The sequence below is a fragment of the Lissotriton helveticus genome, chromosome 2_1 (assembly GCF_964261635.1).
Source record: "Lissotriton helveticus chromosome 2_1, aLisHel1.1, whole genome shotgun sequence".
NCBI classification, from domain to species: domain Eukaryota; kingdom Metazoa; phylum Chordata; class Amphibia; order Caudata; family Salamandridae; genus Lissotriton; species Lissotriton helveticus.
The window spans coordinates 19,352,495-19,370,601 of NC_136059.1; the positions used below are offsets into that span (position 1 = coordinate 19,352,495).

Below are 18,107 nucleotides of genomic sequence, written 5' to 3' on the forward strand. Positions count from 1 at the left end.
TGTATGTATTACAGCCTGTATCCCGTCCAAACGAGCTATTATTAAGCAAGAGAAATTGGTCAACGACGAAGTGCTGAAAATAATGGCCATCAACATTGATGACGAGAATCCTGATTATGTCCGTTATGAGGTAGCTTTTGCTAAACGCTAAAAGGGCCGTCTGTCGTGTTTTGGCAGCTCCTGAGTTAGCGTTTAGCTCAGCTACACGGTCTTTTTCGTTAACTTGACCAAAACGAACGGGGGCCATTTTGAATCCTTCTGGCTTCCATTTTGTATGAACACGCTGCCTCGTGGTCAGTGTGCCTTTTCGTCCTTTCTTGATACCCATGGTCATCTACTTTGCTCAGCAACAGGCTATTTTTAGTACTGGTCAAGCGCACATGCGCACTATACATCGACTGGTCATTCTTTAGGAATGTTAGCACAAACTGACCAGTACTACTGGACTCCTCCCACATGCTGGCTGTGTTTCAAAGAAGACCTTATATGTACCTAAAATGTGTAACTTGTAACCGCCTACCTTTTTATTGCTATTAAACTGTATAAAAGAGGTCGCGCACCGATGTTCGGTGTGCTACTTCTTACATTGCCGAAGGGTGCTGTAGGAATGTACCACCACCCCATGGGGTCTTAATAAACTTGTCTTTTGCATTTTCCAGTGTCCGTGCCAGGAGCGGTTTTCTTTCAAGGGCGTCGGGGCTCCGCCCTCCCTATCAACTTGTAAGTCAGGGATTTAAAATGCTAAGTAACAGCAATGTTACTTACCATTTTAAATCCCGAACCGAAATGCAGATCAGAGCCCCGGGCCATCTGTCATCCTGCTGCCTGCCTGCCATCAGTTTAGGACGCACTCGAGCGAGCGTCACTGCAGCAGCAGGCAGGCCAGGCAGGAAATGGAAGCAGCGTGTGGGGTGATTTGTGACACATGCGTTTTGCGCATGTGTCACAATTTAAGTCTAAAGACTGTCTAAAGACTGTCGGAGTGTAAACACCGGGCGCATTAGGTGCCAGCCCGGGAATAGAAAGAATGGCCCTTTTGGGGCCCGCCCAGAAATGACGCAAAGCAGCCTCATAAATTTACAGCAGCCTCGGGCGGCTACAGTGTAAGCCCGAGGCTGCATTGAAGTGTAATCTACATAAAGGCTGGGGCATGATGACGAGTACACTCTCACCCCACCCTTTGATCAGTCGTCACTGGAGGGGGTGGGGTCATGCATAACTGACCCCAGCCATCTCTCAAAAACGACTCATTTGGGAAAGGTCATTTTTTAAAATACAATAATCATTACACTGAATGATTATTGTATATAAACTTTTAACTTAAAAAAAAAAAAAAACGCTGTAAGCATTTTATTTATGCCACAGAGTCATGAGACTTAACTCATGACCCTGTGACGTGGTGTCACATGCTGCACAGAGTAGAGTTTCACTTTCATCCTGAAAGTGAAAGCTTTACTGTTTCAGCTCTCTCTGAACCAGTAGCTGCTGGACAACAACAGGAGAAGCACAGCCAGCCAGCAACTAGCATCAACCGGCTGACTGACCAAGACAGAAGCTGCCTGATAACTGGGGTAAGTGTGAAGTATTAATTATTGTTCTTTTAAATTATTTTTGCAATATTTCCATGATTTAAATATACTACTTTGTAATTATTTTGACATATAGCACACTAGTCTAGTCATAGCTGCCAAGGTTTCAGATTGCCTGTGCCATGTGTGACATTTTCATAACTTCAGTGTAATTATGAGTGCCATTTCAAGAAATATGAGTGACACTTTGTCCTGCGCAAAATCACGTAACAAAGACTAGGGAAACACATAAATATATGAAATGACACCCATTTGAGCAAGGTAGCTCTAAGATATTGCCTTAAGAATACACTACCCTACACAGAATATGGAGACCTCAGTGTTATAAGTGTGGTCAGTCTCTTCACTTATGTGTATTGTGTAATCCTTGTCAAATCAGCCGATCTTCATGAACTCCGCTCCAACAGAATATGATTACATGAAAACGTGTGTGTGTCCGTATTAGAGGCTGTGTAAAAAACAAACAGCCACCTTCGCTAAGTCATTATTATTATTTCTGAAACTCCCAACGTTCTAGAGCCTCATGAAAAAATTTCAAGGGGGCTACTAGAGAAACTTTTTTTATAAGACTATCTCACCAGATGTGATTTCAGTGAGCTATATCATGACTGACCTGTGTTCGTGTTTTGCCTCACTCTTCCCCGCCACTGTTCAGAGAGCCCTGCCTGGTGGTTACTGTCACGCACAGTGCACCGTGAAGATTATAAACTTACTGGTGTCCTATGATCAGATCTGAGACTCAGACCGAGAAGCCCTGTGGCCCTGCCTGCATTTTCTGTAATAAGCACAATGATCAGACTGCAGATTTAAACCAGGAGGCTCACTGGGAAGGATGATGAGCGTGAGCAGCCCTGCAGAGGAGATGCTATTGTGTGAAATTAATTTATTTTTCAGATGACTCATTGATGTAGTAGTATTATAAACACTGCATGGTGGTAACTGTCACGCACTATGTGACCCGTGAAGATTATAAATTTACTGGTGCCCCTATGATCAGATCTGAGACAGTCAGACAGAGGTTAAGTCCTGCGGCCCGCGTGCATTCACTGTAATGATCACAATGATCCGACTGACTGCAGCTTTAAATCAGGAGGCTCACTGGGAAGGATGACGAGAGTGAGCAGCCCTGCAGATGAGATGCCATTGTGCTAAATTAATATATATTTCAGATGTGACCTCATTGATGTAGTAGTATAATAAAAAACTTACTTGAACTAGAAGAGTTCAGAGATGTTTCCCGGTCCCCGCCGAGGCCGCACAGCTCAGCTGCAGCACTGACTGCTCGGCAGCATGATGCACTCTGCTGGACTGCATCAGTCTTCTTCTCCGGCGAACCCCAGACACTGGCTGCTGACACACTCCTCGTCCCCCCACTTGGCCGTAGTTTAATTTGCGCCGCCGCCCGCGATTATCACCAATGCCACTTCTTGCACAGCGGGCGGCGACTGACACTGTCTGTGTGTCCTCCTGGCACTGTTGTCGCCGTGCCGGTGACATTTCTCTCGGGGTCATGGGTCACTGACTGAGTGCTACATTTCACGTGTCATTTTCACGTCGTTCCTTATAGATTGCAAGCTCTTTAGGGAGTTGTATCCACAATAAGCAGTACACAAAAGCTCGGACATGAAATCCTAGAAGTATTTGCGACACTTCTGCACAGCTCATGTTCAAGGTAGCCATCGTGGTTATTATTTGCGGCGCTCAGCTGCACAGGAAGTGACAGCAGTGTAGCTCGCCGCGGTGAGGACTCCCACTCGATTTGAGTACCCCGCCGCGGCCCGCAGCTTCTGCCTCAGTGTACGGGACCTGTGTCATTTAACAGCTCTTCGCCCTTGGCCCTCCCATTCCCTATAGAAGTATTTATGAGCTTTTATATACTTGACTGTAGAGATAGAAGATGGTTTCAGAGAACTAAATTGTTCTGTCGGGACTCAGCTTACTCTCTGATCAGGTAGATTCTCCTCTCCAGGGGCTGATAAGTGTCTCGAGTGATGAGCGGGAGGCTCACAAAGCCACTTCAACTCTTCATTGCTGTTGGCACTTCGGATACTTGAATGGGTGACTGAAAGCGTTACCCTTAACTCCCGCCTCCCATTACAAGTTTCCTGCTGTGCGTGACAGCCTCCCTTTACCTTACACTACTACTTCCTCCGGATGCGACCTGACGGCAAGTTAGCGTTACAGGCGTATTACCATCAGTGAATCACCTTGGCGCCCCTGGTGAGTGTCTGGCTGTGAGCCAGTTACAGCATGCTGGATGGTGCTGAGAGAACTGCCCGCCCCCGTAATTAATTCCATCTGTCAGTGTGTCAAATTTAAGCCGAAATTACAGCGCCAGCCTGGAGCCAGCACGAGGATTGTTTCATTGTAGCCGCCTAGAGCTGCGGCGCTCTCACTCAGCCACGAGCTGGGAGCAACCAATAACTATTTATGAAAGAGCAGCTGCTGGCACTGGCTGAAGTAGTACATCTCTCGGAGCAGCAGGAGCCGTGCACAGGTGCGAGGAGGCGAGTCGGCAAAATGCGTGACAATGCATTTCAGCGCGGTGATGCGGACCACCGCACTGAAATGCGTGAGTGTCACACCCAATGCGTGATACTTGACAGGACAGTCTAGTATCATGACTCATGAGTGCATTTAAATAAACTTGCAAGGGTTAATGTGTCTCATGCAGTGCACTTCATGCAAAATGCTATGTAATATGCAGATGACAGATTTTTATTTTATGAAACTAGATAAGTGGGTTACTGCTTTTAATACAGAGCTCATTTGGTTATGTACAGTCCATACATTTTAATCCTTCCCATATAGCACAGTGAGCTATAAACAGCATGCAACTCTTCAACCTTGTAACCCTCACTTACTTTTGTTACACAACCTGTACATTGATTTACACTCTTCATTTATTGTCAATATATGCGTACATGTGATCTAAAGCACTTTGACAACCTACATGTGGATGAGTAGCACTATAAAAAGAAATAAAAACAAAATAGTCGTATTTAAATTTAAAATGTTTGCAAATACCAATTCAAAAGCAAGTGTCTTATGATGTGATAAGCTTTAAGCCTTTCTTTCTGCTCCATTGCTGCAAATCAATTACTATTTAAAGCAAGACTACTCACCCGTAGGGTCTCAAGGCGCTGTGTGTGGGGGGTTGAGGGGAGGGGATCTGCGATTCATTTGACGAGCCAAGTCTTGAGGTCCTTCCTTAATTGCGGACGTGATGGTGATTGCCTGAGGTGCAGAGGCAGGACGTTTCAGAAGTTTAGACAAGGATCTTTCTCCAGCACTGGTCTACAGATGTGTGATGGTGGCCTGCGCAAGTTGGGCGGAGTGGATATGTCAGGGGAGAGTGTAGAAGCAGAAGTGGTGGTTGAGCTATGTATGTCTGGCGTTGTGGAGGGATTTGTAGGCATGCGTGAGGCGCTTGAGCTAAGGTAATTCTTTTGTTGAAAGATAGCAAGTGAAGGTCTCTCAGGGAATATATGACGTTATATCGCATGTCAACACAAAGAATGCCATTATAACGCGGTTGTAACAACGCAAGTGCTGTGACAGCGCATTACCATTGCAAAGCACACTTTTACCATGCATATGCCTTTACCACACATGCCATTACAAGGCAAAGACATGCGTGGTAAAGGCATATACTTGGTAAAAGTGGTTAAGGTAAGTAATTGTGTGTCTCTGTTTGTGTGTGTATATATATATATGAGCCGATGGTGGGAAGCCACATCCCTACAAAACTACATAGAAGTGGATCGTGTCCCCCGTGGCTTGCGTATCTTCATTGTTCCTACCCTGAACAAACCAAAACCGGAAGTACTAAAAGCATGGCGAGAGAACACTAATGCCTGCTCCAAAACGATGATGCAGATCTTGGTTAAAAATGCCTGGGAGGAACATGAGGACCTAGTGAAAGAAATACAAACACTCTTAGATGAGCTAGCCACTGAGAAGGAACAAACAGAGGTATCAAAGATGTTAAAGAATGTGGATGAAAAAATAAACAAATTTGAAAAGGATCTTATTGCAAGGAAGCAACGCAAGTTTGAACGCGATGAGAGAGACTACAAGCTTGGAAGAATTTTAACATTCGCAAAGAAATTTGACAAAGCACGTTCAACCCTATTAAGGGACAAGTCATTGGGAATGGCAGATAAAGATCGGTGGCATTCTAGGACCAGCCTGAGCTCCGAAGCAAGCTTAACTGATGCCAATACAGCAGAAAATTTAGGGGTAACGGTTTTTTCCGACGAACTGCTCCTGGTAACAGAGGCCAACGAACAATCTATACGGGGAAGAACCCGTTATCAAGGCCGAGGAGGCAAAGTAAAAGCAAAAAGCGGCGGCAGCGACGCAACAACTTCAGGAACTACTGGTGTGGGAAACAAAGGCCAGACACAGAAGGGCAAATAATGGATGAACAGACTCCAGAACTTACGGTAATGAACCTGTCTAATAGACCCTTAACTGAAGATGAAGAAAAAGTTCTTAAACTTGGTTTAACATTTTGTCCTGATCTGAATTTTGATTATACTCAAACACGTATTGATATGTATATGTTTGTGAGAAAGCTCAAATTGCATAAAATACACACTCACAAAAAGATTAACACGGAACTACCCAACGTTGCCACTGATTCCCCTGACAATATCAGAAATCTGCATTATGCTTTAGTCTCCTTGCATGAAGAAGGTATGGTTGATCTAACTCAATCTCAGGTCCCTACCACACAAGAGGTTGTAGATAATATCCCCGTACTTATTGATACATCTAGTGATATTGAACCTAATTCTTACACTGTGACCACGCCCTTCAGACCCAAATCCAGATACAGACCCCAGCTACCTAGAGACAATATAGATGTATTCCATGATCTTGTAAATAATGACATGTTGAAACTATTGAATAGACCTCAGGAAAGACAGAACCTAACAGCGGGGATGAGGTTGGCACTTAATCAGCTTAAGGATGACGACTCGATCATCATAAAACCCTCCGACAAGGGAGGAAATGTAGTTTTGTGGGACAAGAAACTGTATATCAGTGAAGCGATGAGACAACTGTCTGACACCACATGCTACACAAAGGTAGATCACTCCTATCTGGGTAAACTACTAAATAGGGTTCACCAAAACATTCGAGAGTGGGAAAAAATGAAATTACTCAGTTGGGATGAGACTAAATTCCTCATCAATGAGAATCCCACCACCCCCACATTCTACCTACTCCCTAAAGTGCACAAAAATCAGACCCAACCCCCAGGAAGGCCGATTGTATCTTCTATAAACAGCCTTTTAGAGAACATCTCACACTATGTCGATCATTTTTTAAAATGTTATGTCAAAGACCTAACTTCACATCTAGAAGATACTAAAGACTTTTTGCAAAAAGTTGAAAATTTAAATTGGGAGGCACATTTTTGGCTAGTATGTCTAGATGTTGAAAGTTTATACACCTCTATTCGACACAGAGACGGTCTGAAGGCCTGTGAATACTTTCTGAAGACAAGGAGCAGACATTTGGAAGCACATTCTAAAATGCTGCTTCAAATGATTGAACTGTGCCTAGAGGAAAATGTCTTCCTCTTCAATGGGTCTCTATACAAACAAATCCAGGGGACTTCTATGGGCACCTGCTTTGCCCCCAGCTACGCCAATCTCTTGGTGGGCTGGTGGGAGGAGCAGGTGCTCAGGAACGACGAACTGGAACATTGGACCAAATGCGTAAATGTCTGGCTCCGCTACATAGATGATGTCTTTTTTGTGTGGGAGGGGAGCGAGAGAGACTTAATTGATTTTGTAGGAGCACTTAATACGAACAACCTGAATCTAAGATTTACTATGCAGCATAGTCAACAGACGATCGATTTCCTAGATATCAGACTAGTGATTAAGAACAAAACGATCGAAACAGAAATCTTTAGAAAAACAACAGCAGGGAACTCAATGCTCCATTCGAATAGCTGCCACCCTCCTAGCTTTAGGTGGGCAATCCCCTTTGGCGAGTTTTTACGCGCCAGGAGGAACTGCAGCACCGAAGAGAAGTACCAGGAACACAAGAAAATAATGCATGACAGGTTCAAAGTGAGAGGTTACCACGCCAATATGTTGAAAAAAGGCGAAGATAGAGTAGCCCTCATCCAGAGAAACGAGGCATTATTTAAAGACTCCAGAGCCAGTCCCCACAACGCAAAAGCCCCTATAAGACTGATAACCACCTACAATACCCAGTCCTCAGCTTTCAGCCAGATCATAAGGAAAAGATGGGACATCCTCTTACAAGACAAGGTACTAAAAGAAAGGCTAGATCCACATCCCTCTATCACCTATAGGAGAGGAAAGTCTATCAAAGATTTAATAGTACAGAGTCACCTAGAAAGAAAGAAGACCTGGCTGTCAGCAAAAGGTGGGTTCTTCAAGTGTGGGAAGTGCAAGGCCTGCAGCCACAGCTCTAACGTAAGGGAGGTCGAGCTCAAAAGAATAAAAAGGAAATGGAAAATAACTAAAAACATCCAGTGTACCACTGACCATGTAATTTATGTTGTGACCTGCCCTTGCGGCAAATGGTACATAGGCTCAACCACTTTCCCCGTGAAAAAGCGAATTTTGGAGCACTGGCGTGCAATCACCAACAAGGACTTTGCATACAGTACGGCCAAACACTTCCACCAATACCATGATGGAGATTGGACCAAGGCGAAATTTTTCGCACTGGATTCTATCCCCAAACATATCAGAGGAGGGGATCGTTTGACAGCGTTACGCAGAGCAGAGTCCAAATTCATTTTACAGGCAGGGTGTATCTTTCCTTTTGGGATGAATATTGACGAAGAAATGTATGTACATTTATAAACTACTGTTCGGCAGGCTTCCCAGCCTCCCTCTTAAGGTACTCAGATTTCATGACATATCTCTTTAATTATGTCTTTTTCACCGATATTGTTTGTTTTTCAGTATTTGTTTGGTTCTTTGCTGAATATAGGTTTTATTATCTTTAAAAATTCTAAACAGGTTGTAAGTTTGGAAAGTTATGACTTCGTGAAGATCGCTATGCTGTCTCTTAAATGTAAATGTACAGTTGATTTCAATGTACTAATATGTTCTGTTTTCACTTTTTCCTCTCCCTAGAGTATAAGACCTCGTCTTGATATGAAGCGACAAACCACTGATAGAAAGTATTGCTATGAGCACCACTGCTTCACTTGGATATAGATACAACTAAGAGCACGAGGTCCTTCTCCCATTTCTCCTTCTAGGGGAGGGTAGAGTTAAATCACCATTGTTTTCACTATATGACATTGTTGACTAGACATAGAACATAGCTCCTTTTTTCACTTACTTTAACATGAATGAAATGAGATTGGAATACACCAGATGTTGTTACAGAGGGTACTATACCCAAGTGATCTTAGTCTTTATAGATATATTTACATCCTCTCTCTAACTATAATTTTGTCATCCCTCCCTGTTTAATTTCTCCTAGCTTTATAACCTGTTCTTTTTTGTAAACATACCATGGGTACTACACCCTTAATGAGCATTTTTTGTAACGTGACATTGTTTACTTGAAATGTTATGTTATCATTTACTATATTCTTTTCTTTTAAACCAAACATTTGGGAAAATGCATTAACTAAGATACTCTTCGAGTTTCTGTTTCTGCTGAGAAAAAATGCATTGCTTTTAAAGGGATCTCCGTGTGATGTTTGTAAACATGGAGATCTTTCTTCCCTTTCCATGATAATACAACAGTATATATACATGAGTGAAAAAATACTGGTCATGTGACCAAGAGCCCGTGAGCTCGAAACGCGTCGTTTATGCCCGAATAAACAACCTTCTGAAGTACCTGATGGTGTGGCTTGTCATCCTTGATCGAAAACGAGAGGATTCTTTGGATATATATATATATATATATATATATATATATATATATATATATATATATATATATATATATATATATATTAATACCCCCAGGCAACCCCAAAATTACCCTTTGTACCAGTGCCAATAGCCCTACCCCCTTAATTCTACAATTACCCTTACCACCCTAATACCCATACACCCTAAATCCTAAAGTTACCCTTACCACCCCAAAACCCAAACCAACCCTGAACCCTAAAATTACCCTTACAATCCCATCCCTAAAACTTTAAATTACCCGTGGCACCACAAAATCCAAATTTGTCCGAGCCCTAAAATTACCCTGGGCACCCTAAAATCCAAACTCACCCTGAATCCTAAAATGAACCTTGGCACCCCAAAACATATACCCATCCTGAACCCTAAAATTAATCTTGGCAACCCAAACCTATACCCCTACACCTCAAAATCCAAACCCACCCTAAACCCTATACTTACCATATACTTACATGTAAAACACATATGCTTTTACCATGCTTGCCTATACAAAGAAATTCATGTAAAGGCATGTGTGGTAAAAGTATATGCATTATAATGCTTTACATTGTAATGCTATGCATTGCAATAGCATTGCGATGTAATGGTACTTGCGTTGTGTTGGCATGCGTTGTAATGGCATGCGTTGTATTGGATTCGTTGTAATGGATATTTCCCTTCTCAGGTGGCTGGTGATGTGGCTGCGGCGTGGGATGTTCAGGATGAGTTTAGCGGAAGTGTTCTTGATGTTCTGCAGTTCTTATGGAGTTTCTGGGTGGTGCTGGATAGAGTGCTGACAAGCTCATGGGTGACAGTTTTCTTGTACTCACACTGGAAGATTTCATGAAGTAGATGGAGCATGTGGAAATAGGAGGAATAAACAACGTTGATTTGGTGGTTTATTGAGAGAGAGAAGTCCAGGAGGTTGCCACGGTTTCGCACGTAGTCAGTAGGCGTGGGGGGGGGGGGGGTTCCAAGTGCTGCAGACCCCCTCTGCCTGGACAACCAAGAGTCAACCAAGGCAGAGGGGGTGGCAACACTTGGGGGTGGTTCCCAGGTTGAGGACCTAGGTCTTGTTTGAGTTAGTTAAGCTTGAGGCAGCTGTCCTTCATCCTGGTGGTGACTGCATTTATCCTGTTGTGGAAGTTGCTCTTGGCAGCTGTGGGTTCTTCTGTGGGGTAGAGAATCAGCTGGATGTTATCGGCGTAGGAGACAACGTTTAGTCTGTGGTTCTTGAAGATGGCTGCAAATGGGGCCTGAAGAGCTTGGGGCTCAGGGAGGAGCCTTGAGACCCTTTGCAGCTGTTCTCTGTGGGTTTTCAGTTGAATGGTGGAAGTCTTACTCTGTGTTCGGCCGGTGAGGAAGGAGCAGATCCATCCAGGGCTTTGTTCCGGATGCTGGCATCGAGGAATCTTGTGCAGAGGGTGTGGTGGGAAACGGTGTTGAAGGCGGCTGAGAGGTCCAGCAGGAAGAGGGAAGGGAATGATAGCAGGCAACGTGCAGCAGCAGGCGCTGCTGAATGTGTCAGTTACAAATGGGGTTTTTGTTTGGCTAAGGTATACACCTAAGCCAAGCAGTACCCACCACCACTCAGGTTAATTCGGATGCAAGATTACCTGTGCTCCTCGTCTGGTAGCTTGGCGCAGAGGAGGCTTATCAAAGAGGCAATGTGTAAAGTATTTCTGCAACGCATAGTAAAGTAACAGTGAAAGACAAAGCAAAACACTCCACACTAGTTCTAGAAAAATAGACCATCTTTATGTAATTAAAACCAGGCCTAAAGGACAGCAATTCAATAGTCTATCAAGAGTTATGCCAGTACTAGTAACGTTAATAGCTCATCACAGTGCTCAGGAACCTTTAAGGGAGTTACAGTAATCCTCAAATGAGCCCACCGGCCTCCTCCGCCTCGAAAAGGTTTTCAATGCAGTGGGAGTTGAAGTTAGCCTGCACAGGCCTTCGGGACAGTCCCAGGGGCTTGGAGTCACTGCTCTTGTTGTCGGCGGTCTCGCACACGGGGTCCACGTGGTAGGAAGAGGAGTTGGGCTCTGGCATGGCCGCTGGAGCACAGGCAGGTCTGTGGCCCCATACTGCTGTGTTGGTGGGCCTCACACATGGAGCTCCTGTTGGTAAGAGGTACAGAGGCAGGCAGGACTGGTGTTCAGCCATTGTAGATGCAGTCTTGTGAATCTTCGGCCCAAAGAGCCAGGATAGAGCGAGCTCAGATCGTTGTGATGCTAGGCAACCAGAATGCGCTCACGCCACTCGGTGCTCCGGGTGCTGACTGAAGGTAAAGGTCTACACCGCTGCGGTATCTTCAGAAACAGCAGTGTCAAGTACGACTAGTAGCAAAAGGTGACCGAGCGCCAACACAGCAGGCGCTAGACTATGTGAGTGTGTCTGGTGGCCCAATAGCATACAAATAGCCCTGATTCTTCCATAACAGGAGGAAAGCTAACAAGTTCTTGGGAACTTGTAGGATATAGAGGCCCAGTTGTCCCTCATTGCAGAGGTAGCAGGGAGCAGGCCAACATAGCTGAGCAGAGTGCATAGGCAGTACAGCAAAGCAAGTGACAAAGGGGCAGTTCTGCCTAGCAGTGTTGTACCTCATAGTTGCAGAGTCTCCTCCAGACCCCAAAGTGAACTAATTTGGGGATGTCACAGCGAGGTCCAGTACTAATACCAAAATGTGTCTTTGAAGTGGGGGAGACAACAAAAGACAGCTGTCTTTGATCCTCAAAAGGGCCCTGCCCTTTCTTCTCTGGCTCCAGGCACACTACAGGCGGTTATATAGCTATTTGTGTTGGAATAGGCATAGCCCTATTCAGGTGGAGGTGTCAGCCCCACCCTCCTTCTATGTTTAATGAAGTCTTAGTGCAGTGCTATAATTTGACTTGATAATGTCAAAGCTTTCAAATGTTAAAAAGATACACTTTTTTAAAAATTTTGAAGAGCGTTCACTTTCACATTTGTAGTCCTGTCAAGTACCACTCATTAGTGGTCAGACTAGTGCTGCTGTCCGCATCACCACACTAGAATGCTTTATTCATTCAAGCTATAGCACACCTGGGTCCTACCACCTTGCATGCTTTCTGAGTAGCTGCATTTAGGCAGCAAGCACGCTGGCAGTAAGTGCATCGTGGTTGTGAAAAGCATGCAGTCTGTCCCACTTATTTTCTTGCCAAAATCACATTTCGGCACTGCCTGGAAAAAAATAATCACCAATCTCTTGCCAAACTGCCTGCTTTCCCACAGTGTAAAACACTTTCTTCAGTTAGCGCAAGTCATAAACAAAAAAAATTCCTGACCCGGCTGGTTGAGAGTGCTCCACGTAGAACCACGGGGTCGCCCTATGCCAACTGTTGTTTTCCAGAAAGGCGATGGAGTATAGGCTACTTAGAGGTGGCAGTGGCCTTGGTGCTGGCAGTTTTCAACCTTGGGGTCCGGTTGCTGAAAATGATCACTGGCTTATCTGTCCTCTGACTCTCTAGCCCCCTGAATGTAGCCGGTGTAAAACCTTAACTCACCATCCCTCCTCTAGTCACATGAGGTGTTCCCATACCTCTGCTCACTACTTCAACAGGATTCTAGAGTTCGGGCCAGCGGCACAGGTGCTCACTGCAATGCACACATACTCAAACATACACACACATTCGTTCACATAGATTCATGTTTAAACATGGGCATGCACTTCTTTGCAGAAACATTCAACTCTACACAAAATTTCACACATCACCATGTTTGCAGAGACCCAGGAGCTCACTTGCACTCATGCACATTACATTGAAAAACAACTGAATTTATTATTTGTATTTGTTTTGTGTAAAACATTATTATACAGGAAGCACATTGGCTTGAAACATTACATGAATGCAATGTAATTGCTGGTAATAAGTATTGTTTTAATTCTTTTAGCACATAAAAAATTGGAGTTAAAATTGGTCGTGATATAATCACATTCAAGATCAGTACTGAGAGATATCGAAAGAGGACAAGTGGTAGTTCTGACTCTGCTGTAACAGGACACTGATCAAAACTCAGCTTCGTGGTCCTTAATCTCAGGCCACAAGGTAGGACATGGTTCTCTATTTACGGCAAAGGTCCACATTCAGCTGTATATGGATGCCAACTGTGTGGTCTTTAGGTGTGGAGGACTGCCTGTTGGCTTATCCTAGCAGAACAGTTCAGAGAGTGTGAGCTTGTAGCGAGCTGAAAGTTCAAGGGAATCATTTTTTGTTTTTTATCATGAACTATGAAAAATCCCAAAATGTTGATTTTGAAATCTTTTATTTTTTTATACACTTTCATTTATTTAACTGTGGCCTGATAATCCCTTACTATCCCTTAATGCTGTTCACCCTTTAAAGCCTTTAAACCCCAAACTGCCCATATATTGTATCCTTTTTTCCTGCTTAAAAAAGTACTACTCTAATTCATTATAGCCCTCTACTACTACTTAGTGATACCCTAAAATCTCCTAACTATCCCTTAAAGCTAACTATACTTGAATTGTTAAAATGCATTGCTAGTCTCCGGCCCCTTTACCCCACCTCATTTTAAATGCTCCTGTCTACTTTAGGAGGATGCCTCTTACCCCTGATCCCAGTACACTCATCTTTGCTCTATAATGCATGGCATTTTACCATGTTTTAGGCCACTGTTTATTTTCATTCTAGTTTTTTCAGTCGACAATATTTTTTACAGCAATGTTTTTCAGCCTATTTTTTTGCACACAAAATTTTTACTGCACACAGATTACGTACAGTGAGTTGGATATATAAAATTGATCTAATGTGTTGTGACAGTTGTGACTGTTGTCCATTTAGTAATAGGATCACTGATAGGACTAGCACTGTCTATAGGCTGTAATTTTAGTCTGTCTTGTGTGTAAAATAGGTCATTTCATCAATGTGTAGAATATCAAAATGGTCTAACTGCAATGTTAAACTCTTAATTGAAAAACTATGCATTTATTTTGCTGTGCTGGGTACAGATGAGTACTGGATATATCAGAGATCTGCCTAGAACCCTTTTAAAGGGTATTGCTCAATTATTCTCTCATTCTTTTGAAGACATTTTTCAATATGTTTTGTATTATTTGCCATCAAAAGTCAAGTCAAAATTTATAAGTACACCCTTTAAATTCTAGGCAGATCACTGAATTGACATGCTCAAGATTTTCAATCACCACTGGTGTTGTGTATGCTATGGCACCTAGCCTCGAAGCTCATACCATATTTTAATTATTAACAGGATCCCAGGAGAAATTCTGCAAAAATTTACAAGGCTATAACGCTTGGGGAACAGCTGTACGTGCTGCTGCAGTTGCATTCCTGTCAGACTGAAGATGGATGTGGATGAATAATTGCTGTTACTTGTGTGTGCATGACAATTTATATTAGTGTTTATTTAGTATTTTGCGTAATATCGTTTTTGTGTCTTCAACCAAGGGAATTTTAAAAAACAGGCTAGGTTTTCTATTTCCAATCTGATATATTGCTGGACACAATGAACACAGTTGACAGTTTACTCATAAACCCATTTTTGGGTTTGACACATGCAGATAAACTGAAAGTGAAAACATTAGGAGCTGATAAACCTCAAATTAAAATTGAGCAGTCTACAAAAGATAGGGGGAAGGGGTACACCCGTCGCTTTACCAGTACGTGGTATGATAGGATTGAATGGCTTACTGGTAGCGCTTCTAAAAATGCTTTATTCTGTTTCCCATGCTTACTCTTTGGAGGTGAAGTTACCTGGACAAAAACAGGAGTTACTGACCTAAAGCATCTGGCTGAAAAAATAAAAAAACATGATTCATGTAAATCCCATTTGACAAATATGTTAAAATTATCTCTTTTTGGAAAATCGGACATTGTACAGCAATTAAATGAAGCATACCGTGTGGGAGTAAGAAAACATAATGCAGAAGTGGATAAAAACCGATACATTTTATCAAAATTGATTGATTGTATTCGATTTTGTGGTGCCTTTGAATTGGCATTACGAGGCCATGATGAAACTGAAGAGTCTCTAAATCCTGGTGTGTTCAGGGGCCTTGTTGATTTTGTCTCCAGCATTGACAGTGCTATGGAAACACATTTAAAAACAGCCACCGTGTTTAAAGGCACTTCTAAAACTATTCAAAATGAATTGCTGGACTGTATGCTGGAAGTAATAAGAGACTATATTATACAGCAGTTGAGAACCACTGATTATGTAGCTATCCAAGCTGATGATACAACTGATGTCTCTACTAAGACACAGTCAGTTCTGGTCTTCCGCTACATTGATGGAAATTGCAAGGTAGCTGAAAGATTTTATTGTTTCACACATCTAAAAGACTCATCTGCAGAAACAATTGCCTCAGCCATTCTTAATGAATTAAACATTGTTTTCCCTGAGCAATGTGCTAAAGGAAAAGTAATTGCTCAAAGCTACGATGGTGCCAGCGTCATGCGTGGTGCAACAGGTGGGGTGCAAAAGAAAATCAGGGATGTTTACCCAAATGCACATTATATTCACTGCTATGCCCACCAACTTAACCTAATTATGGAACAGGCTTCCTCCAAAATATCTAGAGTTAAAATTTTCTTTTCAGAGATTGGTGGTATAACAGCATTTTTTGCACGTTCTCCGAAAAGGACGGAAATTCTTGAACAAATAGTTTCAAGAAGACTTCCAAGAGGGTCTGCAACTCGCTGGAACTTCAATATTCGAGCAATATTGCTAATTTATGAATTCAGAGAAGATCTTCTTGAATGCATGTCAACCATTGCAAACTGTGGTGATTTTGAGTCGAATACTATATGTGAAGCTAAGGGATTTAGTAGAACATTAGATGATAGAGAGTTTATATTCTTTCTGTTTCTTTTTTTCAAAATAATGCCCCAGGTAGACATTTTATATAATCAATTGCAAAAGCGAGACTTTGACACTGTGTCTGTCCAGCAAGCTACTACAGACTTTGTGACAAGCATCACCAAAATACGAGAATCCATTGACAGTTTGGATTCTACACTGCCACAAGAATGTACATTTGTAAACCGGAGACTGCAAATAAATACCTTAACCCAAGAAGCAAAAGAAGTCTGTGACATTATTGTGGTCCATGCCAGAGAGCGCTTTGCTTTCACAAAGCATCTTGTAAGTGCAACACTATTGCGAAGTGACCTTTTTGAAAGCCATGACAAATCTTTCCCAGCTGAGGCACTCGCAGAAACGGTAGAAGCCTATCCTATGTTAGACAAAGCCAGATTGAGTACAGAACTTTCGGTCCTGTATGGAAGACGAGACTTCCGTCAAACTACTGGTGGTGCCATGGCTTTATTTAGCTTTTTGTGTGAAAACAACTTAGAAAAATCCTTTTCTGAGACCATAAAGCTCTTAAGAGTTGTCATTACTACACCCATGACAACAGCAGAATCTGAGCGATGTTTTTCCACACTAAAGAGAGTAAAAACGTTTTTGCGAAACACTATGACTCAAGCTAGACTTAATGCCTTGGCTATGCTGTCAATGGAAAAAGAGCTAATAAAGGAAATACCAGAATTCAACAAAAGAACAATTGAAAAGTTTGTTCATATTAAAGATCGACGAGCAAACTTTCTATATAAATTGAAAATATGAATCTGATGTGTGATCATAGTTTCAGGTGTTTATAGCTCAGTTTGTTTTGTTTGATAACATTAGGAAGTACTGTTGGAAATGTTCTCATTCCATTTAATATTCATACAACTCCTGTACAGTTGATATGTATTTATATATGTGTGCTTATGTATCTGTGAATTTATATATATTTGTTTTCATATTTTAATATTATTTAAAATATTTTTGTTAGTGTTTTGAGGGTATATGTCTTTATATGTACAACATTTAGTTATTTTCCTAATTTATTTTTATTTAACCGTTTTCCACTGTACTGACAGGGACAGGAACCCTTCTACCTGAGATTGACATGCAAAGTATTTAAATATTATTTTTATTTTGTCAATTGTGTTTAAAAATATATTGGTTTTGAAAGTTCTTAAAATGTACATTTATTTATTTCCATAATTTCTTTTTGTTTAACTTTTTCTGCTGTGCTGGCTGAAGGGCACAAGGACCTGAGAGTGGCATTCAAACAATTTACATAGTATTATTTAAAATAATTTTGTTTGTGTTTACAAATATCATATTGGTTTTGGAGGGATATTTCTTAAAATATACATTTATTTATTTTCATATTTTATTTTTATGTAGCCAGTTTCTACTATACTAACTGCCACAAGGGCCTGAGAGTGGCATGAAAAGTATTTAAAAATAAAGTAAAACATTTGTACCTAGCCTGCTTATGCAAATAACGTTTTTGTTCTTTCTTTCTTAAATAAATGAAAGATTTTTAATGGATATTTCTTATATTATAAGCAATGCATATTACACTCATTTCCTAACTTATTTTTATTTAGTGGTTTTCTAAAATACTGATAGACCCAAGGGCTTCAGAGCGCTATATGAACTATTTTAAATACAATATATACCTAATTATTTTGCAAAATTGCCTTGCTCAAAAATGCACACCTTTTGCTGACTTCCTAAAAATTAAATGTTTGTTTCAAATTGATATTTC

At 41.8% G+C, this 18,107-nt stretch overlaps 1 protein-coding gene across 1 annotated transcript; it reads left to right on the top strand.

Annotated features, from left to right (window-relative positions):
* The first annotated feature begins 1,477 nt into the window (after nt 1-1,477).
* Nucleotides 1,478-17,128, top strand: LOC144820039 (zinc finger MYM-type protein 1-like). Its single transcript, XM_078677694.1, has 3 exons — nt 1,478-1,571; nt 13,415-13,569; nt 14,753-17,128. Exon 3 carries the CDS (start codon nt 15,008-15,010, stop codon nt 17,126-17,128), a length of 2,121 nt encoding a protein of 706 aa, XP_078533820.1. The 5' UTR covers nt 1,478-1,571; nt 13,415-13,569; nt 14,753-15,007.
* Nucleotides 17,129-18,107: the final 979 nt, after the last annotated feature.

What these genes read in the sequence shown, in the direction of transcription:
- LOC144820039 (XM_078677694.1), top strand. Translation starts at nt 15,008, where the DNA reads ATGAACACAGTTGACAGTTTACTCATAAACCCATTTTTGGGTTTGACA.